This window comes from Triticum urartu, chromosome 7A, assembly GCF_056163025.1.
Source record: "Triticum urartu cultivar PI428250 chromosome 7A, HENAU_Tu73, whole genome shotgun sequence".
In the NCBI taxonomy this organism is placed as follows: Eukaryota; Viridiplantae; Streptophyta; class Magnoliopsida; order Poales; family Poaceae; genus Triticum; species Triticum urartu.
Window position 1 is genome coordinate 452,069,071 of NC_141879.1, and position 23,100 is coordinate 452,092,170.

General features: G+C 43.8%; 1 protein-coding gene and 2 pseudogenes across 1 annotated transcript; all 3 read left to right on the forward strand.

Annotated features, from left to right (window-relative positions):
• Nucleotides 1-4,265: 4,265 nt before the first annotated feature.
• Nucleotides 4,266-9,800, forward strand: LOC147959910 (uncharacterized; annotated as a pseudogene).
• Nucleotides 9,801-9,877: 77 nt separating this feature from the next.
• LOC147959911 (putative eukaryotic initiation factor 4A-2 pseudogene) lies at nt 9,878-11,277 on the forward strand (annotated as a pseudogene).
• A 370-nt stretch (nt 11,278-11,647) lies between these two features.
• Nucleotides 11,648-15,156, forward strand: AAE14 (acyl-activating enzyme 14). Its single transcript, XM_048687197.2, has 10 exons — nt 11,648-11,934; nt 12,147-12,219; nt 12,421-12,589; nt 12,715-12,807; nt 12,932-13,029; nt 13,209-13,402; nt 13,479-13,603; nt 13,743-14,113; nt 14,239-14,447; nt 14,750-15,156. The coding sequence occupies exons 1-10, from the start codon at nt 11,744-11,746 to the stop codon at nt 14,874-14,876; spliced, it is 1,650 nt and encodes a 549-aa protein (XP_048543154.1). The 5' UTR covers nt 11,648-11,743; the 3' UTR covers nt 14,877-15,156.
• Nucleotides 15,157-23,100: the final 7,944 nt, after the last annotated feature.

Sequence of the window (23,100 nt, forward strand, 5' to 3'; positions counted from 1 at the left end):
TTTTTGTAGTGATTGCTCTACTGCCTGAATTTTGACTGGGTCTGTTGCAACTCCATAAGCCCTAATAACATGTCCCAAGTACTCCACCTGAGGCTGAGCAAAGACACACTTGCTTGCTTTCAGGTACAACTGCTGTTCCTTCAGTGTTTTAAATACTTGTTGCAAGTGAAGTATGTGATCTTTCATATTTTTACTGAACACCAAAATATCATCAAAGAATACTAGTACAAATTTTCTGAGATACTTGGCTAAGATAGTATTCATGAGCATTTGGAAAGTTGTAGGAGCATTGGTTAAACCAAAGGGCATGACCAAGTATTCATAGTGTCCATAGTGAGTGCTAAAAGCAGTTTTCTCAATATCCTCTTCCTTCATTCTGATCTGGTGGTACCCACTTCTGAGATCTAGTTTAGTGAAAACAGTAGCTCCATGCAGTTCATCCAACAAGTCCTTAATAACAGGGATGGGGTACTTGTTTTTGATAGTCTGAGTATTGACCTTTCTGAAATCATTGCAAAGTCTCCAGGATAGATCTTTATTTTTCACCAAAATTGCAGGAGAGGAGTAAGGACTTGAACTATCTCTGATCACCTTATTTTTAATCATTTCTTGAATGATATTTTCCATAACCTCCTTTTGGTGATGAGGCAATCTGTATGGCCTTTGGTTTATAACTTTTGCATCAGGTTCAAAAGGGATTGCATGATCAACAGTTCTTTTAGGCGGTAAATCAGTAGGAGTGCCAAAAATATCCTTGTACTGACCCAGAAGCTCTTGGACAGGGGGGGCAACAGTGTCCTCATGTTCTGTTAAAGAAATTCTGTTTAATAACAACACAGCCCCACAGATATTATCATCAGATAAGTGCTCCATGCCGTCCATTTCTTGGACTGGTTCACTAGGGAGGCTTTCATCCTTGAAGATTTTCTTTTCTCCTGATTTCAGTGTGACTTGTACTTCCATTTCCTCAAATCTAGCTGGACATGACTAACAGTTTTCATCCAATCAGCTCCCAATATCACATCATAACCTTGCAACTGTAGGACTTTGAAATCATGGAAAAATTCAGTTCCTTGCACCACAAAAGGGCACCGGAGGGCAATGAATTCTGTCCAGAGAGTTGCTCCATTGGCAACTAGCACTTTCTTTTTCTTAGTTGGAGTGAGAGCACACGGAGCCAGTTTTGCTAGTACAGGAATTACAAAGGTTGCAGTGCTGCCACTGTCAATGAGGGCTATAGCAGGTTTGTCTCCCAGCATAACTGTAACAGTGAAACTCAGCTTGGGGGAAGTGACTCCCATGAGGGCATGCATAGAGATTTGCAAGGGGGTGTCATCCAGGTCAGTGGGTGGGGGTGCTTCAGTATCATCAACAGTGTAGTAGACCAATTCTGCATCCTCAGGACATGTCTCTTGCAGGGCTTGTATTTGCATTTGATTTGCAAGTTTGCAAACTTTCTTGTGGCCAGGAAACCATGGTTCTTTGCACTTGTAGCAGATTCCTTTCATTCTGGCTTGTTGGATAATAGTAGGTGTGTTGTTAGGAGTGGGCTTCCCTGGGTCAAACTGAACCTGCCTCCTGACAGGCTGATTAATATAGGTCACTGGTGTTTTCTTGCTAGGTTGGGCTTGTTCCATCCTTCTGGCCAATCAAATAGCTTTTTGTAAGTCAGCTGGTTCATGGCGTTGAACATAATGCTGGATAGTATCAATCAGGCCAGCAATGAAACTTGCTTTGTAGTAATCAGCAGGTAAAGGAGGGTTGTCCCTTCTGAGCAAGTTCATGGACTGTTCAAATTTTAGCACATAATCATTGACAGAGCCAGTCTGGTTGAGGGCATGAAAAGTTCTGACATCGTCACATACTGAGGTTTCTGAAAACCTGTCCCCAATAAGCCTACAAAACCTGTACCAAGGTAGTGTGTTGGCTATAATTCCAGTTCCTCTCCACCATTCTATTGCTGGTCCCTTTAAGTAAGTGACAACAATTTCAATTTTCTGCTCCAGTGGTGTCCTAGCAGCTTCAAAGTACATTTCAATGGTTTGTATCCATGAGTCAGTTCCACTGCCATCAAACTCTGGTATGTTATACTTAGCAGGTTTCACCAGAGTCAGAAGTATTTTCTTGTCTTGGACTTGGTCTCTCTGTACAATACCCCCTCTGCCAGCTAGTTGCTGAGCCTGCTCCTCACCTTGCTCATGCTCTATCTGAGTGATTTCTTGCAAGTTTCCTGTTTGAGGAATTGCAGTAGTTGCTCTTGCATCAGGTGGAGGAAGTCTGTTGTCAGCAAAGTGGGGGTGCCTGTAAGGAATTTTGGTGGTGCCATCCAAGTTGAGTTCTTTTCCAGTGTGCTTATCCATCAAGGTTACAGAACCTGCAGTAGGAGGGGTTTGGAGGCCATTGACTGGCCGAAGCACTGGGCCTTGCGGTGTATAATTTTGGCCACTGCCCTGAGGGACATCTTGGGGATTGGGTGGGGTTTCTCATGGCTTGGAAAAACCTGAGATAAATTTGTTAAGTGTGCCCTGTAGTTCCCCTAAAGTTTTTTGCATGGACTGGAAATTGTCTTGCACATGGTCCCCGAAATCCTCAAAGTCCTGTCTGTCATGCTCTCGATTTTTCTGCAGTGTTTGGACATCAAGTTGTAAGGACTGCATCTCCAGATTGCTGGTAGAGGACGAATCTGACGGGCCAGTCATCTTGATGGAGTGACGCAGAGAGGGTTTTTAGAACTAACAAGGAGCCAAGTAACCTCACTGCAAGAGATCGTCAGGCGAAGGGAGGATTTTTACCACAACACTTGCTTCAATCCGACCTTGACCGTAGATCCTGCCGCCGCCTGCACCGCCACCGTCGCCGCGCCGCCGGAAGTACACTAGATCTGGGTGGGAGGTGGGATTTTACTGCTGAAACGGTGTGTTCCACAACCACGCCCCAACACCAAACCTGTACCGAGCTATTCGCCGTCAGCTACACCGCCGCCAAGATTGTCCGGTGAGAAGTGAAGGATTTTACGGCTCCTCCAACTCCACTTCGGCACCAGATCTCGTGCCACCGAGGAGCTGAACCTTGCTCTGATTACCACTTGTCAGACCCAGGTGGTCTGAAGAACAGGATTCAACAAAGAGAATACTGAACTGGTCTGATTTAGCCAATTAGAGGAAAGATTAAGTGAGTCTAGCTCATTACAGAGGTTCTAGCCGGCCAGGAACACTGGCGGCGGCAAGGGGGAAACCCTAACAATATCAAGATACCAACTCCCGATCCCGGCTCCTGGCTTTATAGCCTTACAAAGTGGAGTAAAAATGAAGAGAAAAGCATACAGAAAGAGGGAGTCGCTGTGGTCTTTGCCAGAAAGTGAACAATGACAGCCAGGGCAATCACCACCACACGATGAAGATCGGAAGCTCGTCGGGTCATCATAACTGGCGAAGCGGTACGACGATGCCTTGGCCGTGCGATCGATGATGGGTGGCTCCTGACGTTTCCCGCCTATTAGAATGGGTTTGAAATGACTGAATCCAGGTTGCAGTGTTCTGAACTGCAGACAGAGTAACTTGGGTCCTAACACCCTACTACCAACATCAGTTCATTTTCCATTTCATTTCTGGGGGTCCAATCTCCATAGCGCACGGTCGAGTAAGAAGGGCAATCCTTGTGTGTACTATGCTACACGATGAGTGCTTGGCCAATGGGGGCCATTAGTTGATCTAATGATGGCTACCTGTGGTTTATTTACTCTGTTTTATTTGGGAGGGGGGACAAGGCCGGGGCCTGATGGTCACCATCACATGGCAACTTGGTCTTGTGGCCGCCCGGGACGGTGTAGATTAACCCGATTGAACGGTCGGCCGACACGTGGTGGCGCTCTCCACCGTTCTTTTTGTGATTTATTATAAGGTTTTATTTATTCAGGCTGTGCATAGCGAACATTTTATATTTGAATTGTATGGCATGACTTCACTGTTTGGTTTAATGCTCTCAAGTGATGTTTTATCATCTTTCGGGTGCTGGTTAGTATCTTCACGGTGTGATAAATGTTTTCTAGGTGTTATTGAGTCTCTCACATGCTATCATTTCTATTATTGAGATGAGATCTTCTTGAGCTTTCATAGAAAATTTAGTACTACTTTTTTCCAAGTGCACGGTACTTTTTTTTCAAGATTTTAATGCAATAAACAAAAATTGAAGGGTGCAATCGGACCCTCGCCACACCCCGGGGATCGAACCTGGTTGCACGACATATTCTCTATTTGCCCACCACCATGACCACCGCGGGTTACCTTAATATATTGAAATTTATAACAAAGATACTATTCGAGACATTATTTCGGTACTTAGGTTGCAAATAGTACCATATTATATAGATGCTCCATATGTCCATAAACCCCTTCCTTTTAATTTTAACTAACAAGCACACTTTTGTTCCATGCGCTTTACTTCTTTAAAAGGATCTGGTCCCGATTTCTCTCTTTTTTCCCTTGGAATATGTGCTTGTATAGGTTGATATAAACAGGAAGAGGGCATCAGATTGTACCAGAAAGCGCCAAAGAAGTACATATTGCAACACAAGCGATGGGATGTAATAGTAAAAAAAAAATAAGGCTGCGCCGGAGCAAGAACCAACTACTTTACCCGGTAAAAAGAAGTGCTTTGCTTGTAAAGAGACATCACACAATTTGGATTAATGTAGAATAAAAGACAAACTGGGTACTGTGGCCCAGCTATTTGGACGTTCTACAAGCTTTCCATTCTACATGATCCAACCTTCAAAGGAAGTTGTCGAAAATGAAAAATTCTACCATCACTGCCTGCTGATCACATCTAATACCTGTAACTTGGACCCGGCAAGAGTGAAAACTGAACTAAACAAGTTTTGGAAGCTGACTGATGACTGGGATATAAGGAGAGACGTTAGACAGAATTTCGTAGCATCCTTCAACTCAGAGGATGACCTACTAAGCTGTTTAAAGCCTCCGGATGTAGAAACATTTCTGGATGAAAAGGAGGTGAATTTCAGTGTAGCAATGTGGGATGAAGGTGATGGGGAAAAGCTTGACTTGATCAAAGAGTGGCTTTTGGTCTATGGGGTCCCAGGTGCATATATAAACTGGAAGGAGCTATATCAAGTGGCATCTGCAGTTGGAGTTTTGCTTGAGGTGGATGAGGAAATTTTGGAAAGTGGAGATAAGGAGCCTATTAGGTTGAGGATAGCGTTAGGAAGTCCTGTTGGTGCTCCTTTCTCTTACCACTTTGTGTTTGGATGGTCTTCTAGACTAGTCAAGTTCATGATTGAAGACAAAGTAGGAAGGATAGAAGGGCAGTGGAAGGAAGTAGAAGAACGAAATGTTAGCGTCATGAAGGAATATGCAGATATAAGAGAATAAGGTATCGAGGTACCTCCAGGAACAATGAATAAAGGAATCGATTTGGAGGGCACTTGAGTAGATTTCACATGCAATTCTTCTTTGGATTTCAGAAGTTGCTCAAGCAAGGAATGTAAAGAACAACTAAAGACCACAGAACAGAATGATAGCGTCATGAAGGAATATGCTGATATAAGAGAAGAAGGTCTTGAGGTACCTCCAGAAACAGTGAATAAAGGAATGGATTTAGAGGGCACCGGAGTAGATTTTGCAGGCAATTGTTCTTTGGACGTTGGAAGTTTCTCAGGCAAGGAACATAAAGAAGAGCTGAAGACCACAGAAACAGCTACATTGCTGGAAGTGGCGAAGTTCATTGCAGAGTTAAGAGTTAATGAAGACATCAAGGGAAACAGCACAAGTGCTATGGCAGCCACCACAGCAAACTCGAAGATAGCAGCAACAGGGGGGCAATCCCCAAGTGAAAGCTCAGCAGGAGCTGATCATATGTCGGGTTTGGAAGATTGTTCAGACAAGGAACATCAAAAGAAACTGAAGACCTGCGATATGGCTACATTTCTGCAATTGTCGAAGTTCATTGAAGAGTTAAGAACTGATGGAGTGATTGAAGAAAATAATGCAAGTGCTGTAGTGGGCACCAAAACGAACTCCGAGAGAGCTACAAAAGACGTTCCAAAAGCTACAGAAGACATGGCTACATTGCTGCAGGTGTCGAAGTTCACTGAAGAGTTAAGAACTGATGGAGAGATCGAAGAAAACAATGCAAGTGCTGTGGTGGGCACCAGAACAAACTCTGAGAGAGCTACAGAAGACATTCCAAAAGCTATAGAAGACATGGCTACTGTAAGAGTTGTGTCAAATATTGTGTACAAGGTAGGTTACAGTTGGACTAGGAGTTGTATTGTGTTTACATAGGATGTGGAGTTGTGTCCTAATAGGACACTTGTATCCTAGGCCTCTCATATATAGCGGGGGTAGACACACGATGTAACCTATGCCAACATAATAGCACCGGAACACAGGGGAAGCCGGCGACATGTGCCGGTGTCCAGGGCGACCGAGTGCGGTATTGTAGCGTGTCATGGGGAGGAGCGCCCATAGTCAGGCCCCGTGGATGTAGCCATATCGGTGAACCTCATTAACAAATCTTGGTGTCGTGCTCGTGTGATTGCTTGGTCCTCGGATGATCAACGATATGTCTCGGATTTATTCTAACAAATGGTATCAGAGCAAGGTTACGAAGAGGCTGCGGATTATTGATCTAGAGGAAGAATCGAGTTTGAGATGTAGCCGGGTGCGGCGTGATTCTCGACAAGATTGAAAGAAGCAACCGGAAGTAGTCGCGTGGTTGGATGCCTAGGCGGAGGTGAGTTGCAGCAGCAGGTCATGGGACCGGCGACTCGGCGAGATGCAGCAGCGTGTCGCGCGCGTGTGTGAGCTGCGGATCAGGAGAGGAGAAGCCGTACGACTGCAGGCAAGCAAGTCACGGGCCAAGCGACAGCTGGTTAGCGCGTACGGAGGTGCGCAAGACCAGACACAAGTCATGTACAACCTTCGACCGAGTTTGTTTGAAAAAAAGAGGACCGAGTCCTCGTATACAACGCAAGGCAACAGATCAATTTGAGCGGAAAGAAAAATCCATCAAGCGGCGTATCCATCGGGAGCACTACGTGCGTAAGGAATTGACACAAAAGGCAGCGAGCCCTACTAGCAACAGGAGTTGAGCACGGGAGCTACACACGTGAAGACCAAAAGGTTGTTTTTGGTTGCAATTTGCTAGTAGTACAGATATGCTGTGTACTTGAGCATCACGTGAGAGGAAAGCTCGGATAATTTTTCACAGCGTCAGTCATACAAAGAATTATGACGTCATCGGGCATCAGGTTTGAGGTGGAGAAGTTCAACGGAACTGAAAACCTTGGGTTATGGCAGACAAAGGTGAAAGATTTGTTGGCACAACAGGGATGCTTGAAGGCGTTGCGAGAAGTCAATTCAGCTAAGATGGAATTATCATGTGATGGATGGAAATTCATGGAAGACGATTTGGGAGCCTCGAGCGTGTCATGTAGCCGGACTACTTCGGCTGGGTTGGACTGGACAGTCTGACGGATCGATGTGAGTCGGTTGGTACAGAAGACAGTGGTGGGATCGGCGACGACGACATAGGAGCGTGATGCTGATTGTGACCGACTTCTGGGGCGTGGAAACACGTGGCACAAGCCCGAGGCTTGTGCGGCTTCGACAGGACTATGGCGCGGGGTTGATACAAGGTGGTGTACACACGGAGATTGAAGTCGACGGGGCGCGTGGGTGGACTGATCATCTACCATGGAGTCATGTTGAAGGTGGAGCTGGAGTCTGGAAGACTTCACTTGGTGCTGATTGAGGGGCTACGACGTAAGAGCTCAGAGAGTCGAAGCCTATTCAGCGGGAAAAGCGAGTGACATGTAGTTCGGACTGGAGCCGAGTGGTCTGATGGAAGCGTGAAACTCGTCACCGATCGGCGATGATCGGTGGTACTCTGCAGTAGGGGTTGAGTGGTGTGGGTTCACGACCCTTGAGACTCGACCGGGACAGCGGAGGCTCGACGCGGTAATAGCGGCGAGGCATGCGGTATGCACGGACATGGAGACGGGCCAGGGCTCTGGTGGTCATACATGTGGTGAGACAACTGCGAATTTGACTCGGGATGACTACAAGCAATGGTGAAATTCCTTCAAGTTTCAGATAGACAGTCAAGAAAGGAGCGGTGATGTTGAGTTCAGGTAACTCTTATGTGTGACACCCAATATGTGAGTTGTTCACTTTCACATAGGTCAGTGATCAGTGTGTGATGACGTTGGGCTGATACTCTGGAAGTTGGGAGCACCTAGAGTAACAAGGAACTTAATTTTGCTCGAGCGTTGACTGTGGTCAAGAAAAGAAGGGACTACAAGTTGCAGGTGAAGTCACATGGAGTCTTTGGAGTAGCAGCAGTACTCATGGGATAAGCTCAAGTCCAATGTACATGGAAGTTTGATGCATTGACGAATTCAAGGTGGTGGAGAATATTCGCCAAGGTGGAGTTTGTTAGAGTTGTGTCGAATATTGTGTACAAGGTAGGTTACAGTTGGACTAGGAGTTGTATTGTGTTTACATAGGATGTGGAGTTGTGTCCTAATAGGACACTTGTATCCTAGGCCTCTCATATATAGCGGGGGTAGACACACGATGTAACCTATGCCAACATAATAGCACCGGAACGCAGGGGAAGCCGGCGGCATGTGTCGGTGTCCAGGGCGACCGGGTGCGGTATTGTAGCGGTGTCATGGGGAGGAGCGCCCATAGTCAGGCCCCGGGGATGTAGCCATATCGGTGAACCTCGTTAACAAATCTCGGTGTCGTGCTCGTGTGATTGCTTGGTCCTCGGATGATCAACGGTATGTCTCGGATTTATTCTAACAGCTACATTGCTGCAAGTGTCGAAGTTCATTGAAGAGTTAAGAACTGATGGAGAGATTGAAGAAAACAATGCAAGTGCTGTAGTTGGCACCAGAACGAACTCCGAGAGAGCTACAAAAGACATTCCAAAAGCTACAGAAGACATGGCTACATTGCTGCAAGTGTCGAAGTTCATTGAAGAGTTAAGAACTGATGGAGAGATCGAAGAAAACAATGCAAGTGCTATAGTGGGCACCAGAACAAACTCTGAGAGAGCTACAAAAGACATTCCAAAAGCTGAAGGTGGGCAATCAATACGCGGAAGTTCAACTTCAACAAGCTTGATTGAAGAGGTCTTTGGAGGTGAGTGAGAACTGCACATTTGGGAACTTCGCTGTGCTATATTTATCAAATATGTTACTCTCCTTTCCAAATCACAATAAATGGAAAATACTTACAAGAGCACGTAAATGGGAATAAACAAATTCTCAATCCTTGAAAAAGATAATTAAAATATCATGTATGTCGTGATTTTTCTTGGCACAATAACAATTGGTTGACACTTTGTTTTCTGACATCATTTTTGATCTGCCATGAAGGTATGGACAAGCCACCTATAAAAAATGTGTACACAAGAAGGGATCGGAAGCAAAAAGAATCGTCAGAAGGTTCCACTTTGTTTGCTCATATCAGTTCTGACAGTGCCCATGAAGGTATACAGAAGCCACCTATAAAAAATGTATACGCGGGAAGTAATCCCAAGCAAAAAGGATCCACGGGGGGGGGGGGGGGGGGGGGGGGGGGGCGGGAGTTGCTTCATTGAAACTGAACAAAGCAATGAACCCAGGGAGCGGCAGTCACGCCACAAGGATTGCAACCTCAACATGCAATATGTTGGACTCAAAAAGTTTATCAGAAAAGGAACACAAGAAAGAAATGAGAATGGCAGAAACAACTTTAGGAAAAGGACCCAGGGAGCAGCAGTATGTGATCTGATATTTTACTTCTGTCTGTTTGTTTCTATTCTTATGTTACTGTTTCATTTATATTTATGGATTTTGATTAATTCCAACATGACATGGTATAGGCTAACTCAATTTTATGAGGAGTTCAACACATATAATGAAATCTATGTCAGTTTTGTTGAGATGGGTCTTCGAGAAAATGTGCTGAAAGGAATACATGCATATGGTAATTCCTACTTTATCTGTTACTATGTTGAGATGCTTATATGCGTATACAGTTATTTCTTGACTCGGCATGTATTATAGTGAAGTCTGATTTTGTTTGAAGGTCCAGAGAAGCCTTTTGCAGTCCATCAACGAGGAATTGTCCCATTGTGCAAGGGTCTGGATGTTATTCATCGGTCACTCTCTGGAACAACAGTGACACTTGCCTGTGGAGTTCTCCAGCGACTCAATTATGGATCCACGGAATTCCAAACTTTGGTTCTTGTACCAACACGTGACTTGGCACAGGAGACTGAGAAAGTTATTGGAGCACTTGGTCAGTGGGTAGATGTCAAAGCTCATGCTTGTCTTGGACGAACTAGTATTCATGAGGACAAACAAATTTTGTTCAGCAGCACTCAGGCTCTGTCCAGATAACATCAGAATGTTTGTCTTGGATGAAGCAGATGAAATACTCGCAGGAGGTTTAAAGAACCAGGTTGGTTTTGCATCATCATACCAGCTCAGTTGTACAGTGATCACAATGGTTGCAAAACTTCCCTCATACTATTTGTTCTATTTAATTTGAAAGATAAAAATAAATCTTGTTAAGCTTGCAATTCTATGGTGGCGTCTATTTTCGTAACTTTGACAATTCATCTTTCTTGCAGATCTATAATATTATCCAGCTTGTCCCAGCCAAAATCCAGTTTGCTGTATTCTCTACCGTCATGTCCCATGAAGCTCTCGAACTTTGCCGGAAATGCATGAATAAGCCTATGAAGGTCATCGTGCCGAAAGATGAAGAACTTGAGGGTTTTAGTATTAAGCAGTTCTATGTAAAAGCTGAGGAGGAAGAATCGAAGTTTGAAAAATTATGCGATCTTTTTGACACCATGGCAGTCATGCAAAACATCATCTTTTTCAACGCACGTCGGAAGGTCAAGTCACTGACCGAAAAGATCAGATGCAGGGGGTACACTGTCTCAGCAAGCCATGATGGTATGGACCAGCACGCCAGAGATGTTGCCGTCCAGGATCTCCGGCCAGGAACATCCCTTGTCCTCGTCACCACCGATCTTCGTGGCGCCGACACATTGCAGGTCCCTGTTGTCATCAACTATGATCTGCCAACACATCCAGTACAATACATTCGCCATGTTCGACGCAGTGGACAGCCTGAAGGGAATGGTGTTGCTATCAGCTTCATTGCTCGTGCTGATGAGCGTGTCCTGTCTGACATCCAAAGGTTCTGCAATGCTCAGATGGTGGAGTTACCTTCCAACGTCACTGACCTCCTGTGAGCAATTCCATATGGTGTGCAGATGGCTATGCATATTTCTTTTTGCTATTGTTACCCGGAGAGCTGTGCAACAGCTGCATTTTGTTGAATTGTGAGATTTGTCTTGTAAGATTGTAACTTGTTGAGTAAACTGGTATTTATGTCATGGTGGTTCGATACTGAACTTAATGTGGTGCAAATAGTTGTTTGAAATGTTTTGTTGGTTCATCTGTTGTTTACCGCTGATGATAGAGTACTCTATGTTCGAGTTAAGCTAATATTCCCTCCGTCTGGAAATACTTGTCATCGGAGTACACAAAATGGTGGATGCGAACGGTCGCGGACGGATGCCTACGGCTGCACATCGACCGCCAACTCTGACGGGGCGTGCTAGCAGCCAAACAAGCAGCGCTCTTCTGGATTGGATTTTCAATCCTCGATACACTTTCGGACACGAGCTCCCCCTTCCGCGTCGCCCCCGCCTCATTATGGCAAGTGGCCACATCGCCCAATGCCTCGGTGGCATCCTCGCCAGGCGGGCCGGCGCTACTGTCGCCGTCTCCGGCGACCTCCGCCTGAACGGCGCTCAGCTCGTTGATGGCGTGCGCAGTCTGGCAGCCGGCCTCTTGGAGCGCGGCGTCCGCCCCGGTGATGTCGTCGCCGTCGTCGGCTTCAACAGGTGCGCACAAGGCTACTGCGGATCACATCGCCTGCCTCTTTCATTTCTTCCTCCAGTTCACAATTGCTAGTCAACCATCCGTTCTTGGCTCACCGCAAGTCAACCGTCCGCCCTCCAAAAAAGCCACGGACTTGCACACACAGAAAACAATATCCAAAATACTTGAAACGAATCTCATCAGTATCATCAACTTTTCATGTGATTATCTGTAGCATTGAGTACATGGAGCTGTTGCTGGCCATCCCTTACATCGGAGCAGTCGTCGCCCCTCTCAACTACCGCTGGGTAAGGACATTCTTCTTCCTCTAACTAGATGGACACATCAACAACTCCGCACTACATCGTACAGTATGAACTGAAATCTTCCAAATGCAATTAATCTCCAACTTGTATTGCTGCATGAGTTTTTGAAGCTGGCCTTTTGCCTGAATGTGCCATTCTGAAGAATGGAAAATAAAGAATGGTGTCGTCTTTCTTCTCGTCTAGAGTTTCGAGGAGGCGGTGCAGGCGCTGGAGCTTGTGCGGCCGTCGGCGTTCATCTTTGATGGTGCTTACAGCTCATGGGCGCTCCGGTTGATGGAGACCCAGATCTTCTCATCCATCTGCCTTTACGTCACCATCGGGAATCCTGTCAACACCAGCCAAGGTGCAAACTGTAAGTATGCAGAAGATGGGTTCTCTTTTCCTTTTTTGGACTGACCAGTCAGCTCCAAAATATACATCGTTACAGGACTAAGACCGGCATTTGTAAATGTTCTGCATTCGACATGTTATTTTCAGTTGTGTCAGTTGATCGTGTCAAGAGGACTTGCAGAGGAACCACGGAAATGGAACCCGTGTCGAGGGATGTCGCTTTAATATGCTTCACATCTGGTAAAAGCTCCGGGCTGGTTCTTGGCTTCGATTTGTATTAAGCCTTTTACCGGCAGCGCCAGAGGCTTTTCAGCCCTGCATATTGACAACACATAGGTTGAGTTGATGTTTGGTCCTGATTCAGGAACCACTGGACAGCCAAAGGGCGTCGCAATAAGCCATACATCTTTGATCATTCAATCTCTTGCAAAAATCGCCGTTGTCGGCTACGGTGAGGATGATGTATGCTTTCAGGATCCATGTACCACTGTAGTTATTGAAAAATTGCATTAGCTTATCCAACTTCATGCACTGCTCGCTAGGGCGTCAAATGATGCTATTAAGTTTCATGCTATTTGAGTGTAACTGACTTTTTATTTCACAAAATAATAATAGTTGTTATAATTATTGTATGCTTACAGGTCTACCTACATACAGCCCCTCTATGCCATATCGGAGGGATCTCTTCATGCTTGGCCATCCTGATGGCTGGAGGCTGCCATGTGCTGATACCTAAATTCGACGCAAAATCAGCTATCAAAGCAATCCAAGAACACAAAGTGACTTGTTTCATCACCGTTCCCACAATCATGGCTGACCTCATGTCCTATTCTCGGTAACCGATAGTGCTAAAATACAATCTAAAAGCCTAACAATGCCCAGTTTGTTGTTGACTTTCGGTACTTGATCAGGAAAGGCAAGATATCAGGATGCGGGTCGGTGACTAAGATCCTCAATGGTGGCGGCGGGTTGTCGGATGAGTTGATAAATGGAGCTTCTCACTTATTTTTTAACGCTGCTATCTTTTCAGCTTATGGTATATGTTCTTACCACCAAATGCCACTTCACTTTATCTGCAATTTCTTTAGAAATTTAAATTATGTTCGCCAACAATCATTTTTATGCTTACTGAAAGTAACATCCGTTATCTGAGTACTGAACTTGTTTTTTATCAGGGATGACAGAGGCATGCTCATCGCTGACATTCATGCCTATCAACAAACCAGAGCTTCAAGAAACCAAGAACCAATTAAGCAACCAATCTGAAGGTGTTTGTGTTGGAAAGCCATCACCTCATGTCGAGATACGAATTGATAGAGATGAAAGTAACAGTAGCTCTTCACTAATGGGGAAAATCTTGACAAGAGGCTTGCACACAATGGTTGGATACTGGGGAAACAATACGGTTGATACATCAGAATCTGTCAGGAATGGATGGCTTGACACCGGGGACACTGGATGGATAGATAGGACCGGTAAACTATGGCTCATGGGGCGACAAAAAGGCCGCATAAAAAGCGGAGGGGAAAATGTTTACCCCGAAGAGGTGCTTATTGTTTTACTCGTGTGTGTGATGTGCTCTTCAATCTTCTCAAGCTGATATATTTGGTGTTAGTTTCTTCATCTTTAAAAACAATCATGGCCAATGATCAACATCTCAAATATTTGCAGGTGGAATTAGTGCTGTCACAACACCCAGGGGTAGCTAAAGCTGTGGTTTTCGGTGTACCGGATAGTCGCCTTGGGGAGAAAATTGTCGCTTGTGTTAGCATCAGGGATGACTGGAGATGGGTTGATGCAACAGTTGAGCACCAAGGAGAAGGCAAGGAAGTGTCTGCTCATATCCTTCAAGAGTATTGCAGGATAAAAAATCTGAGCAGGTTAGCAATCCCTCCCCTCTTAATTACCACACTTTGGAGTAGCATGCCCTACTACTTGAAATCAATCAATAGATTAGGTCTTAAACAGTGCCGACAAATGAAAGAAAATGCTAGTCTATATTAGTACGGAGGATCTACATCTAATCCTACATTTATTCTCTGCAGATAATAGTAGTCACTAGGTTATTTCAGGCATGCACATATTTATTTGATATTCTTGAAGCTTTTTCTTAAGGGATTACGTATATTACTGCACGTACACTCTTTTCTCCAGTAACTTGTAGTAATCCTCTTTGGAACAGATTCAAGGTGCCAAGATTATATTATCACTGGAGTAGGCCGTTCCCAGTGACCACCACAGGCAAAATTAAAAGAGAGGAGCTGAAGGCCAATGTCTTGGCTTGCATGCAACCGCATAGCAGTTTGTAGCTTCAGGCCGTGGACTAACAATCACGTGGGATTCTTCTCTCCACCGACCATTTCCAATGAAGTTTCAGTTTTGTACTGTACGAGTTTACATGTACGGACATGCATGGCCTAGTTTTGGATATTCGGTTGTAGCGGTCATCAGGGGGCGGGGATTTTTTTGAGGAGGGCTAGCATTTGGCCCTGCTCACGAGGATCACATGTGTTACTGCACGTACATTGGCTTCTTTTCTCCAGTAACTTGTCACGATCTTTTTGAAACAGATTCAAGTTGCCAAGATTATATCATGCCACCACGGGTAAAATTAAAAGAGAAGCCAATAGGGCTTATATTAGTTTGTAGGCCGAGATCTTGACATGCATGCAACCATGTAGCAGTTTGTAGCTTCAGGCCATGGACCAACAATAGCAGCACCCATGGTATGTTAATGATACAAGATTAGAAGTGTGAAAATAACACAGACCACAGACATATTTAGTATGTCTCAGTAAAAATAGCACCATCTAAGCTAGAAGCCTTAAGGTTCGTGTATTCAGTGTGTCTCCGTGTAAACAAAGAAAAGTGGCGCCGCAACCAATCAAGGGCGGTGGCCTGGCCTTCCCGAAATAGGAATTTACTTCATGGGTGAGAATGCCCTCGAGGCAGTGTCTATTTGAGCCAAATTTAAACGTGATAAGGCACTGCACCTTCAACATCCCTAGTCCCAACCTTCATTTGGCTTTTCAACATGTGTCGAGCACGCGCGCGCGTGTGTGTGGTGGGGGGGGGGGGGCTATAGCCCCCGCCTTGGATCAATTTGTGAAGGAATTTTTTTGAGGAGGGCTTACATTAGGTTTTTCTTTTAGAGGATCAGTTGCGTTGCTGCACGTATACTGCCTTCTTTTCTCCAGGAATTTGTCATGATCTTGTATGAAACAATTCAAGATGCCAAGATTATATCACCACTGAAGTAGGTCGTTCCGAGTGACCATGATAGGCAAAATTAAAAGAGAGGAGCTGAAGACCGAGGTCTTGACATGCATGCAACCGCCTAGCAGTTTCTAGCTTCAGGCCGTGGACCAATAATGGCAGCAACCATGATACGTTTTTTTTCTTTCAAACGGAGGCAAAAGATTTGTCTCATCTCATTAATTAAGCAGAGAAGAGTACGGATTGTCAGTTACATGGCCGCAAAGGCCAGATATAACGCACAGAGGGATTACTCTCCCAGAATAAGGTTTCCTAGATACTTAGCCCCTACTCTCACCCATAGCCGCGCCTCCGCCTGGATGGATGAAAATACGTGAATGGGTAAGGAGGCCTTGTTTTGAAAGATCCTTGCACTCCTCTCATTCCAAATTGCCCAACAAATTAGCATCTTCAGAGAGTTGAGAGCCTTCCTGCTTGTGCCATTGAGAAGTCTGTTAGCCTCCCACCACCTTTCAACGGATGGAAGATCAGCCCAAGCGTGCGTCTGCGACTGTATCCCCAGCCAATCTGGATCAAATTCCAAATCCTGATCGAGTAGCGACATTTGAACATGAGGCGCGCGACAGATTCCGGTTCCCTTTTACAAAGCTGACAAAGACCGCAGTTGGGCCAGCCCCTACGGGCAAGTCTACCTGCTTTCCAAACTCTGTCTTAGAGAATGAGCCATGAGAAAGAATTTAATTTTAGGCGGCGCCCAAACCTTCCAAACCATCCTATGCATGTCTAACTTTACCAGTCATGCGAATTGCATTCTATACGCCGTGGTAGCATGAAAGTGCAACTAATCCCCGGGTGGTTTTAGTAATTCATAACAACATATAGCTCATTGAACTAATATTCATTCAAGTTTAATATTTCAGAAAGTTCAATGAATGGCATGGCATGAACTAGAGATGTGGACCCCTCAAAATGCTAAGAACACATATTGGCTAAAGCTCAAGACTGTCATTTTTATTTTAATGATCCAAGATCACATTGAGTCCATAGAAAAACCAATACTATTAAAAGGGGATGATGTGTTGCTTAATGGCTTGCTTGCTCAAATGCTTAGTGATATTGCTCCAAAACCCTCAACCACTTTCTCATTCTAAATATGTCAAAACCCTAAACTCCAACTCGGCCCGACCGATTCATTGTATCCGGCGCCACCGAGCTCATATGACATAACCACTTCCAGAAACCCTAACAGTTCGGTCACACCAATACGGATGTCGGTTTCACCGAGATGGCCTTGCCAACTCTCTGTTGCGTGTTGCAATTATTTTGGTCTCACCGAAATAGCGATCAGTCTCACCGAGATGGAGATCGGTCTCACCGAGATGACCACGACAAATTTTGTCGAGAGGTTTCATGAAGATGTAATCGACCGAAGACGACTTCAAGCCAAGGGAAAGGTTAAGTAAATGGTTTTTATAACCATAGATAAGATGTAATCTCAGGATTCAGAGTTGTCTCTCAAGACAAACAATATGATGCTGAAAGTTTGATGTAAGCTTAGAGCATTGTCGGGATTGTGTCCTGGGGATGAAGGACATAGGTAGAATCGCCAAGTAGTCAGCCGAACGATGATGATGTAGTCAATCGTCTAGGAATGACATGGTCGAGTACAAACTCGTAAGCAATGAAGATTACGAAGAGTTGTTGAATCACAGTGCGGACTCGATTCAGTTGTCGATGTTCTTGAGGGGTTCTAACAACTCAGAACCTATGGAAAAATGGAATCGAGGAGAATAATAGTTGATGAAGAACTCATAAGAAGTTATGTAGTTCCGTGGTATTCTCGAGATACCAGAGGGTATTACTTGAAGGTAGAGCAGAATAAAGGTTGAAGTGGTGTATTTATCTACAGAAGACGAGTGTGTAAACTTGTCTCAGAAATGGAAGCGAAGGAGAAAAATATGGTCGGAACCACATTTGTACATGATCAAACCACAGATACAAGATGAACTTATAACAAGGGGGGAATATTGTGGCACCCCGGCTCAGAGAAACTGGAACGCCCCATATTCCAGTCCAGAGATCGAGGAGAAGTCTTCTGGAATACGACACTGCTTAGCATAGAACAAATCAATTCTTTATTACAATCTATATGCGTACAAGGGGATTACATCGGCACGGCGACACTACACCTGCCACGGTTGCTCCATGCAAGCAGCAGAACAACATGAAGCAGCGGAGTAACTATTGGCAGCGGAACAACGACGACGGTGATGAACTCCACTCTGCAGGGACTCTGGCTGAAACACTTATCCTAGCTCGCAAACAAGGAATCCATGGCAAACAAGCAATCAAATCCGGCATGACCTGCAAACTGGCATGACACGCCAGGTCAGTACATTGAATGTACTTGCAAACTCACATCAACCAAGAGCAATCAAGACAGGCAACAACATGACAATTACAGGTTAACAAGAATTAACATGATACCATCAGATCAATCATAGCATGAACAAGATGAACATGATACAACTAGAACAATACGATACGATCATGGCATGAACATATGAACATGATACTAGCATGCAACATGATGACTCTATCATGCACCAACTTACTCTGCTCGGGTTACCTCGTAACCATCACATGCATAAGCTTACCATCACGGACATCACATGATCATCTCAGGATCCAATCAAGCCTGGCATTACAATACCATAGTAATCATTAATGACCACAAGGAGCTTGAACTTTACCCGTGATTCTCGCATAACATCACAAATATCCATTAACTCGGTATCCATGATACCACATTGATCCTCTCACGATCACCTAAATATCAACCGACTTCAGTATCCACGATACCTCCATGATCATCTCGCGATCACAACCAATCTCTTTCTCATCATCAAACCATGGTTGTTATTAAGCAAGTTATTACTATTACTGTTGACCCACAGTGTGACCGACTACGAACTGGGCCCATATCCGCGGGCGCGGCTATCGATAGATTTAACACACACTCTGCAGAGGTTAGCACACTGTACCGATGAAGGAAATATGCCCTAGAGGCAATAATAAAGTTGTTATTTATATTTCCTTATATCATGATAAATGTTTATTATTCATGCTAGAATTGTATTAACCGGAAACTTAGTACATGTGCGAACGCAAAGACAAACAGAGTGTCCCTAGTATGCCTCTACTAGACCAGCTCGTTAATCAAAGACGATTAAGTTTCCTAGTGATGTCTACTACACAACCTTCTTCTTGTAGATGTTGTTGGGCCTCCAAGTGCAGAGGTTTGTAGGACAGTAGCAAATTTCCCTCAAGTGGATGACCTAAGGTTTATCAATCTATGGGAGGCGTAGGATGAACATGGTCTCTCTCAAACAACCCTGCAACCAAATAACAAAGAGTCTCTTGTGTCCCCAACACACCCAATACAATGGTAAATTGTATAGGTGCACTAGTTCGGCGAAGAGATGGTGATACAAGTGCAATATGGATGGTAGATATAGGTTTTTATAATATGAAAATATAAAAACAGCAAGGTAACTAATGATAAAAGTGAGCGAAAACGGTATTGCAATGCATTGAAACAAGGCCTAGGGTTCATACTTTCACTAGTGCAAGTTCTCTCAACAATAATAACATAATTGGATCATATGACTATCCCTCAACATGCAACAAAGAGTCACTCCAAAGTCACTAATAGCGAAGAACAAACGAAGATATTATTGTAGGGTACGAAACCACCTCAAAATTATTCTTTCTGATCGATCTACTCAAGAGTCCGTAGTAAAATAACATGAAGCTATTCTTTCTGTTCAATCTATCCTAGAGTTCGTACTAGAATAACACCATAAGACACAAATCAACCAAAACCCTAATGTCACCTAGATACTCCAATGTCACCTCAAGTATCCATGGGTATGATTATACGATATGCATCACACAATCTCAGATTCATCTATTCAACCAACACAAAGAACTTCAAAGAGTGCCCCAAAGTTTCTACCAGAGAGTCAAGACGAAAACGTGTGCCAACCCCTATGCATAAGTTCACGAGGTCACGGAACTCGCAAGTTGATCACCAAAACATACATCAAGTGGATCACGTGATATCCCATTGTCACCACAAATAAGCACATGCAAGACATACATCAAGTGTTCGCAAATCCTTAAAGACTCAATCCGATAAGATAACTTCAGAGGGAAAACTCAATTCATCACAAGAGAGTAGAGGGGGAGAAACATCATAAGATCCAACTATAATAGCAAAGCTCGCGATACATCAAGATCGTACCAAATCAAGAACACGAGAGAGAGAGAGATCCAACACATAGCTACTGGTACATACATACCCTCAGCCCCGAGGGTGAACTACTCCCTCCTCGTCATGGAGAGCGCCGGGATGATGAAGAGGGCCGTCGAAGAGGGATTGCCCCCTCCGGCAGGGTGCCGGAACGGGTCTAGATTGGATTTCGGTGGCTACGGAGGCTTGCGGTGGCGGAACTCCCGAACTGGGTTTATTTCTGGAAGTTTCAGTATATATAAGAGGTTTTGGCGTCGAGAACAAGTCAGGGGGGTCTCCGGGCCGTCCACGAAGTAGGGAGGCGCGCCCAGGGGGTGGGTGCGCCCCCCACCCTCGTGGGTAGCCCGGGACTCTTCTGGCCCAACTCTTTTACTCCATGGCTTTCTTTTGGTCCAAAAATAAGTTCCTTGAAGTTTCAGGTCAATTGGACTTCGTTTGATTTTCCTTTTATGCGATACTCAAAAACAAGGAAAAAACAGAAACTGGCACTGGGCTCTAGGTTAATAGGTTAGTCCCAAAAATCATATAAAATAGCATATAGATGCATATAAAACATCCAAGGTTGATAATATAATAGCATGGAACAATAAAAAATTATAGATACGTTGGAGACGTATCAAGCATCCCCAAGCTTAATTCCTGCTCGTCCTCGAGTAGGTAAATGATAAAAACAGAATTTTTGATGTGGAATGCTACCTAACATATTTATCTTTATTGTGGCAAGAATATTCAGATCCATAAGATTCAAGACAAAATTTTAATATCGACATAAAAATAATAATACTTCAAACATACTAACTAAGCAATTATGTCTTCTCAAAATAACATGGCCAAAGAAAGTTCATCCCTACAAAATCATATAGTTTGGTCATGCTCCATTTTCGTCACACAAAAATGCTCTCATCATGCACAAACCCGATGACAAGCCAAGCAATTGTTTCATACTTTAGTAATCTCAAACTTTTTTCAACTTTCACGCAATACATGAGCGTGAGCCATGTATATAGCACTATGGGTGGAATAGAATATAATGATGGGGGTTGTGTGGAGAAGACAAAAAAGGAGAAAGTCTCACATTGACGCGGCTAATCAACGGTCTAGGGAGATGCCCATCAATTGATGTCAATGCAAGGAGTAGGGATTGCCATGCAACGGATGCACTAGAGCTATAAATATATGAAAGCTCAACAAAAGAAACTAAGTGGGTGTGCATCCAACTTGCTTGCTCACGAAGACCTAGGGAATTTGAGAAAGCCCATTGTTGGAATATACAAGCCAAGTTCTATAATGAAAAATTCTCACTAGTATATGAAAGTGGCAATATAAGAGACTCTCTATCATGAAGATCATGGTGCTACTTTGAAGCACAAGTGTGGAAAAAGGATAGTATCATTGTCCCTTTTTTAATTTTTTTATTTGGACTTTATTTTTTTGGCCTTTTTTTCAGGACAATGCTCTATTAATGATGATCATCACACTTCTATTTATTTACAACTCAATGATTACAACTCGATACTAGAACAAAGTATGACTATATGAATGCCTCCGGCGGTGTACCGGGATGGGCAATGAATCAAGAGTGACATGTATGATAAATTATGCATGGTGGCTTTGCCACAAATACGATATCAACTACATGATCATGCAAGGCAATATGACAATGATGATGTGTGTCATGATGAACGGAACGGTGGAAAGTTGCATGGCAATATATCTCGGAATGGCTAATGAAATGACATAATAGGTAGGTATGGTGGCTGTTTTGAGGAATATATAAGGAGGTTTATGTGTGACAGAGCGTATCATATCATGAGGTTTGGATGCACCGGCGAAGTTTGCACCAACTCTCAAGGTGAGAAAGGGCAATGCACGGTACCGAAGAGGCTAGCAATGACGGAAGGGTGAGAGTGCGTATAATCCGTGGACTCAACATTAGTCATAAAGAACTCACATACTTATTGCAAAAATCTACAAGTCATCAAAAACCAAGCACTACGCGCATGCTCCTAGGGGGATAGATTGGTCAGAAAAGACCATCGCTCATCCCCGACCGCCACTCATAAGGAAGGCAATCAAAGAAACACCTCATGCTTCAAATTTGTCACACAACGGTTACCATACGTGCATGCTACGGGACTTGCAAACCTCAACACAAGTATTTCTCAATTTCATGATTACTCAACTAGCACGACTCTAATATCACCATCTTTATATCTCAAAACAATTATCAAGTATCAAACTCTCATAGTATTCAATGCACTTATATGAAAGTTTTTATTATACCCATCTTGGATGCCTATCATATTATGACTAATTTCATAACCCCAAAAAATTACCATGATATTCTAAAAGACTCTCAAAATAATATAAGTGAACCATGAGAGTTCATCTATTTCTATAAAATAAAACCATCGCCATGCTCTAAGAAGATATAAGTGAAGCACTAGAGCAAACGACAAACTACTCCGAAAGATATAAGTGAAGATCAATGAGTAGTTGAATAATTATGTAACTATGTGAAGACTCTCTACCATTTAAGAATTTCAGATCTTCGTATTTTATTCAAACAGCAAGCGAAACAAAATAAAATAAAATGACGCTTCAAGCAAAACACATATCATGTGGTGAATAAAAATATAGCTCCAAGTAAAGTTACCGATAGACGAAGACGAATGAGGGGATGCCATCCGGGGAATCCCCAAGCTTAGGCTCTTGGTTGTCCTTGAATGTTACCTTGGGGTGCCTTGGGCATCCCCAAGCTTAGGCTCTTGCCACTCCTTATTCTATAGTCCATCGAATGTTTACTCAAAACTTGAAAACTTCACAACACAAAACTTAACAGAAAACTCGTAAGCTCCGTTAGTATAAGAAAATAAATCACAACTTAGGTACTGTTGTGAACTCATTCTAAATTCATATTGGTGTAATATCTACTGTACTCCAACTTCTCTATGGTTCATACCCTCTGATACTACTCATAGATTCACCAAAATAAGCAAACA

Excerpts from the sequence above, each read along its gene's own strand:
- AAE14 (XM_048687197.2), top strand. The coding sequence starts at position 11,744 with ATGGCAAGTGGCCACATCGCCCAATGCCTCGGTGGCATCCTCGCCAGG. Across the intron at positions 12,590-12,714 it reads CACCAGCCAAGGTGCAAACT|TTGTGTCAGTTGATCGTGTC; the intron begins GTAAGTATGCAG and ends TGTTATTTTCAG. Across the intron at positions 14,114-14,238 it reads AAAATGTTTACCCCGAAGAG|GTGGAATTAGTGCTGTCACA; the intron begins GTGCTTATTGTT and ends AAATATTTGCAG.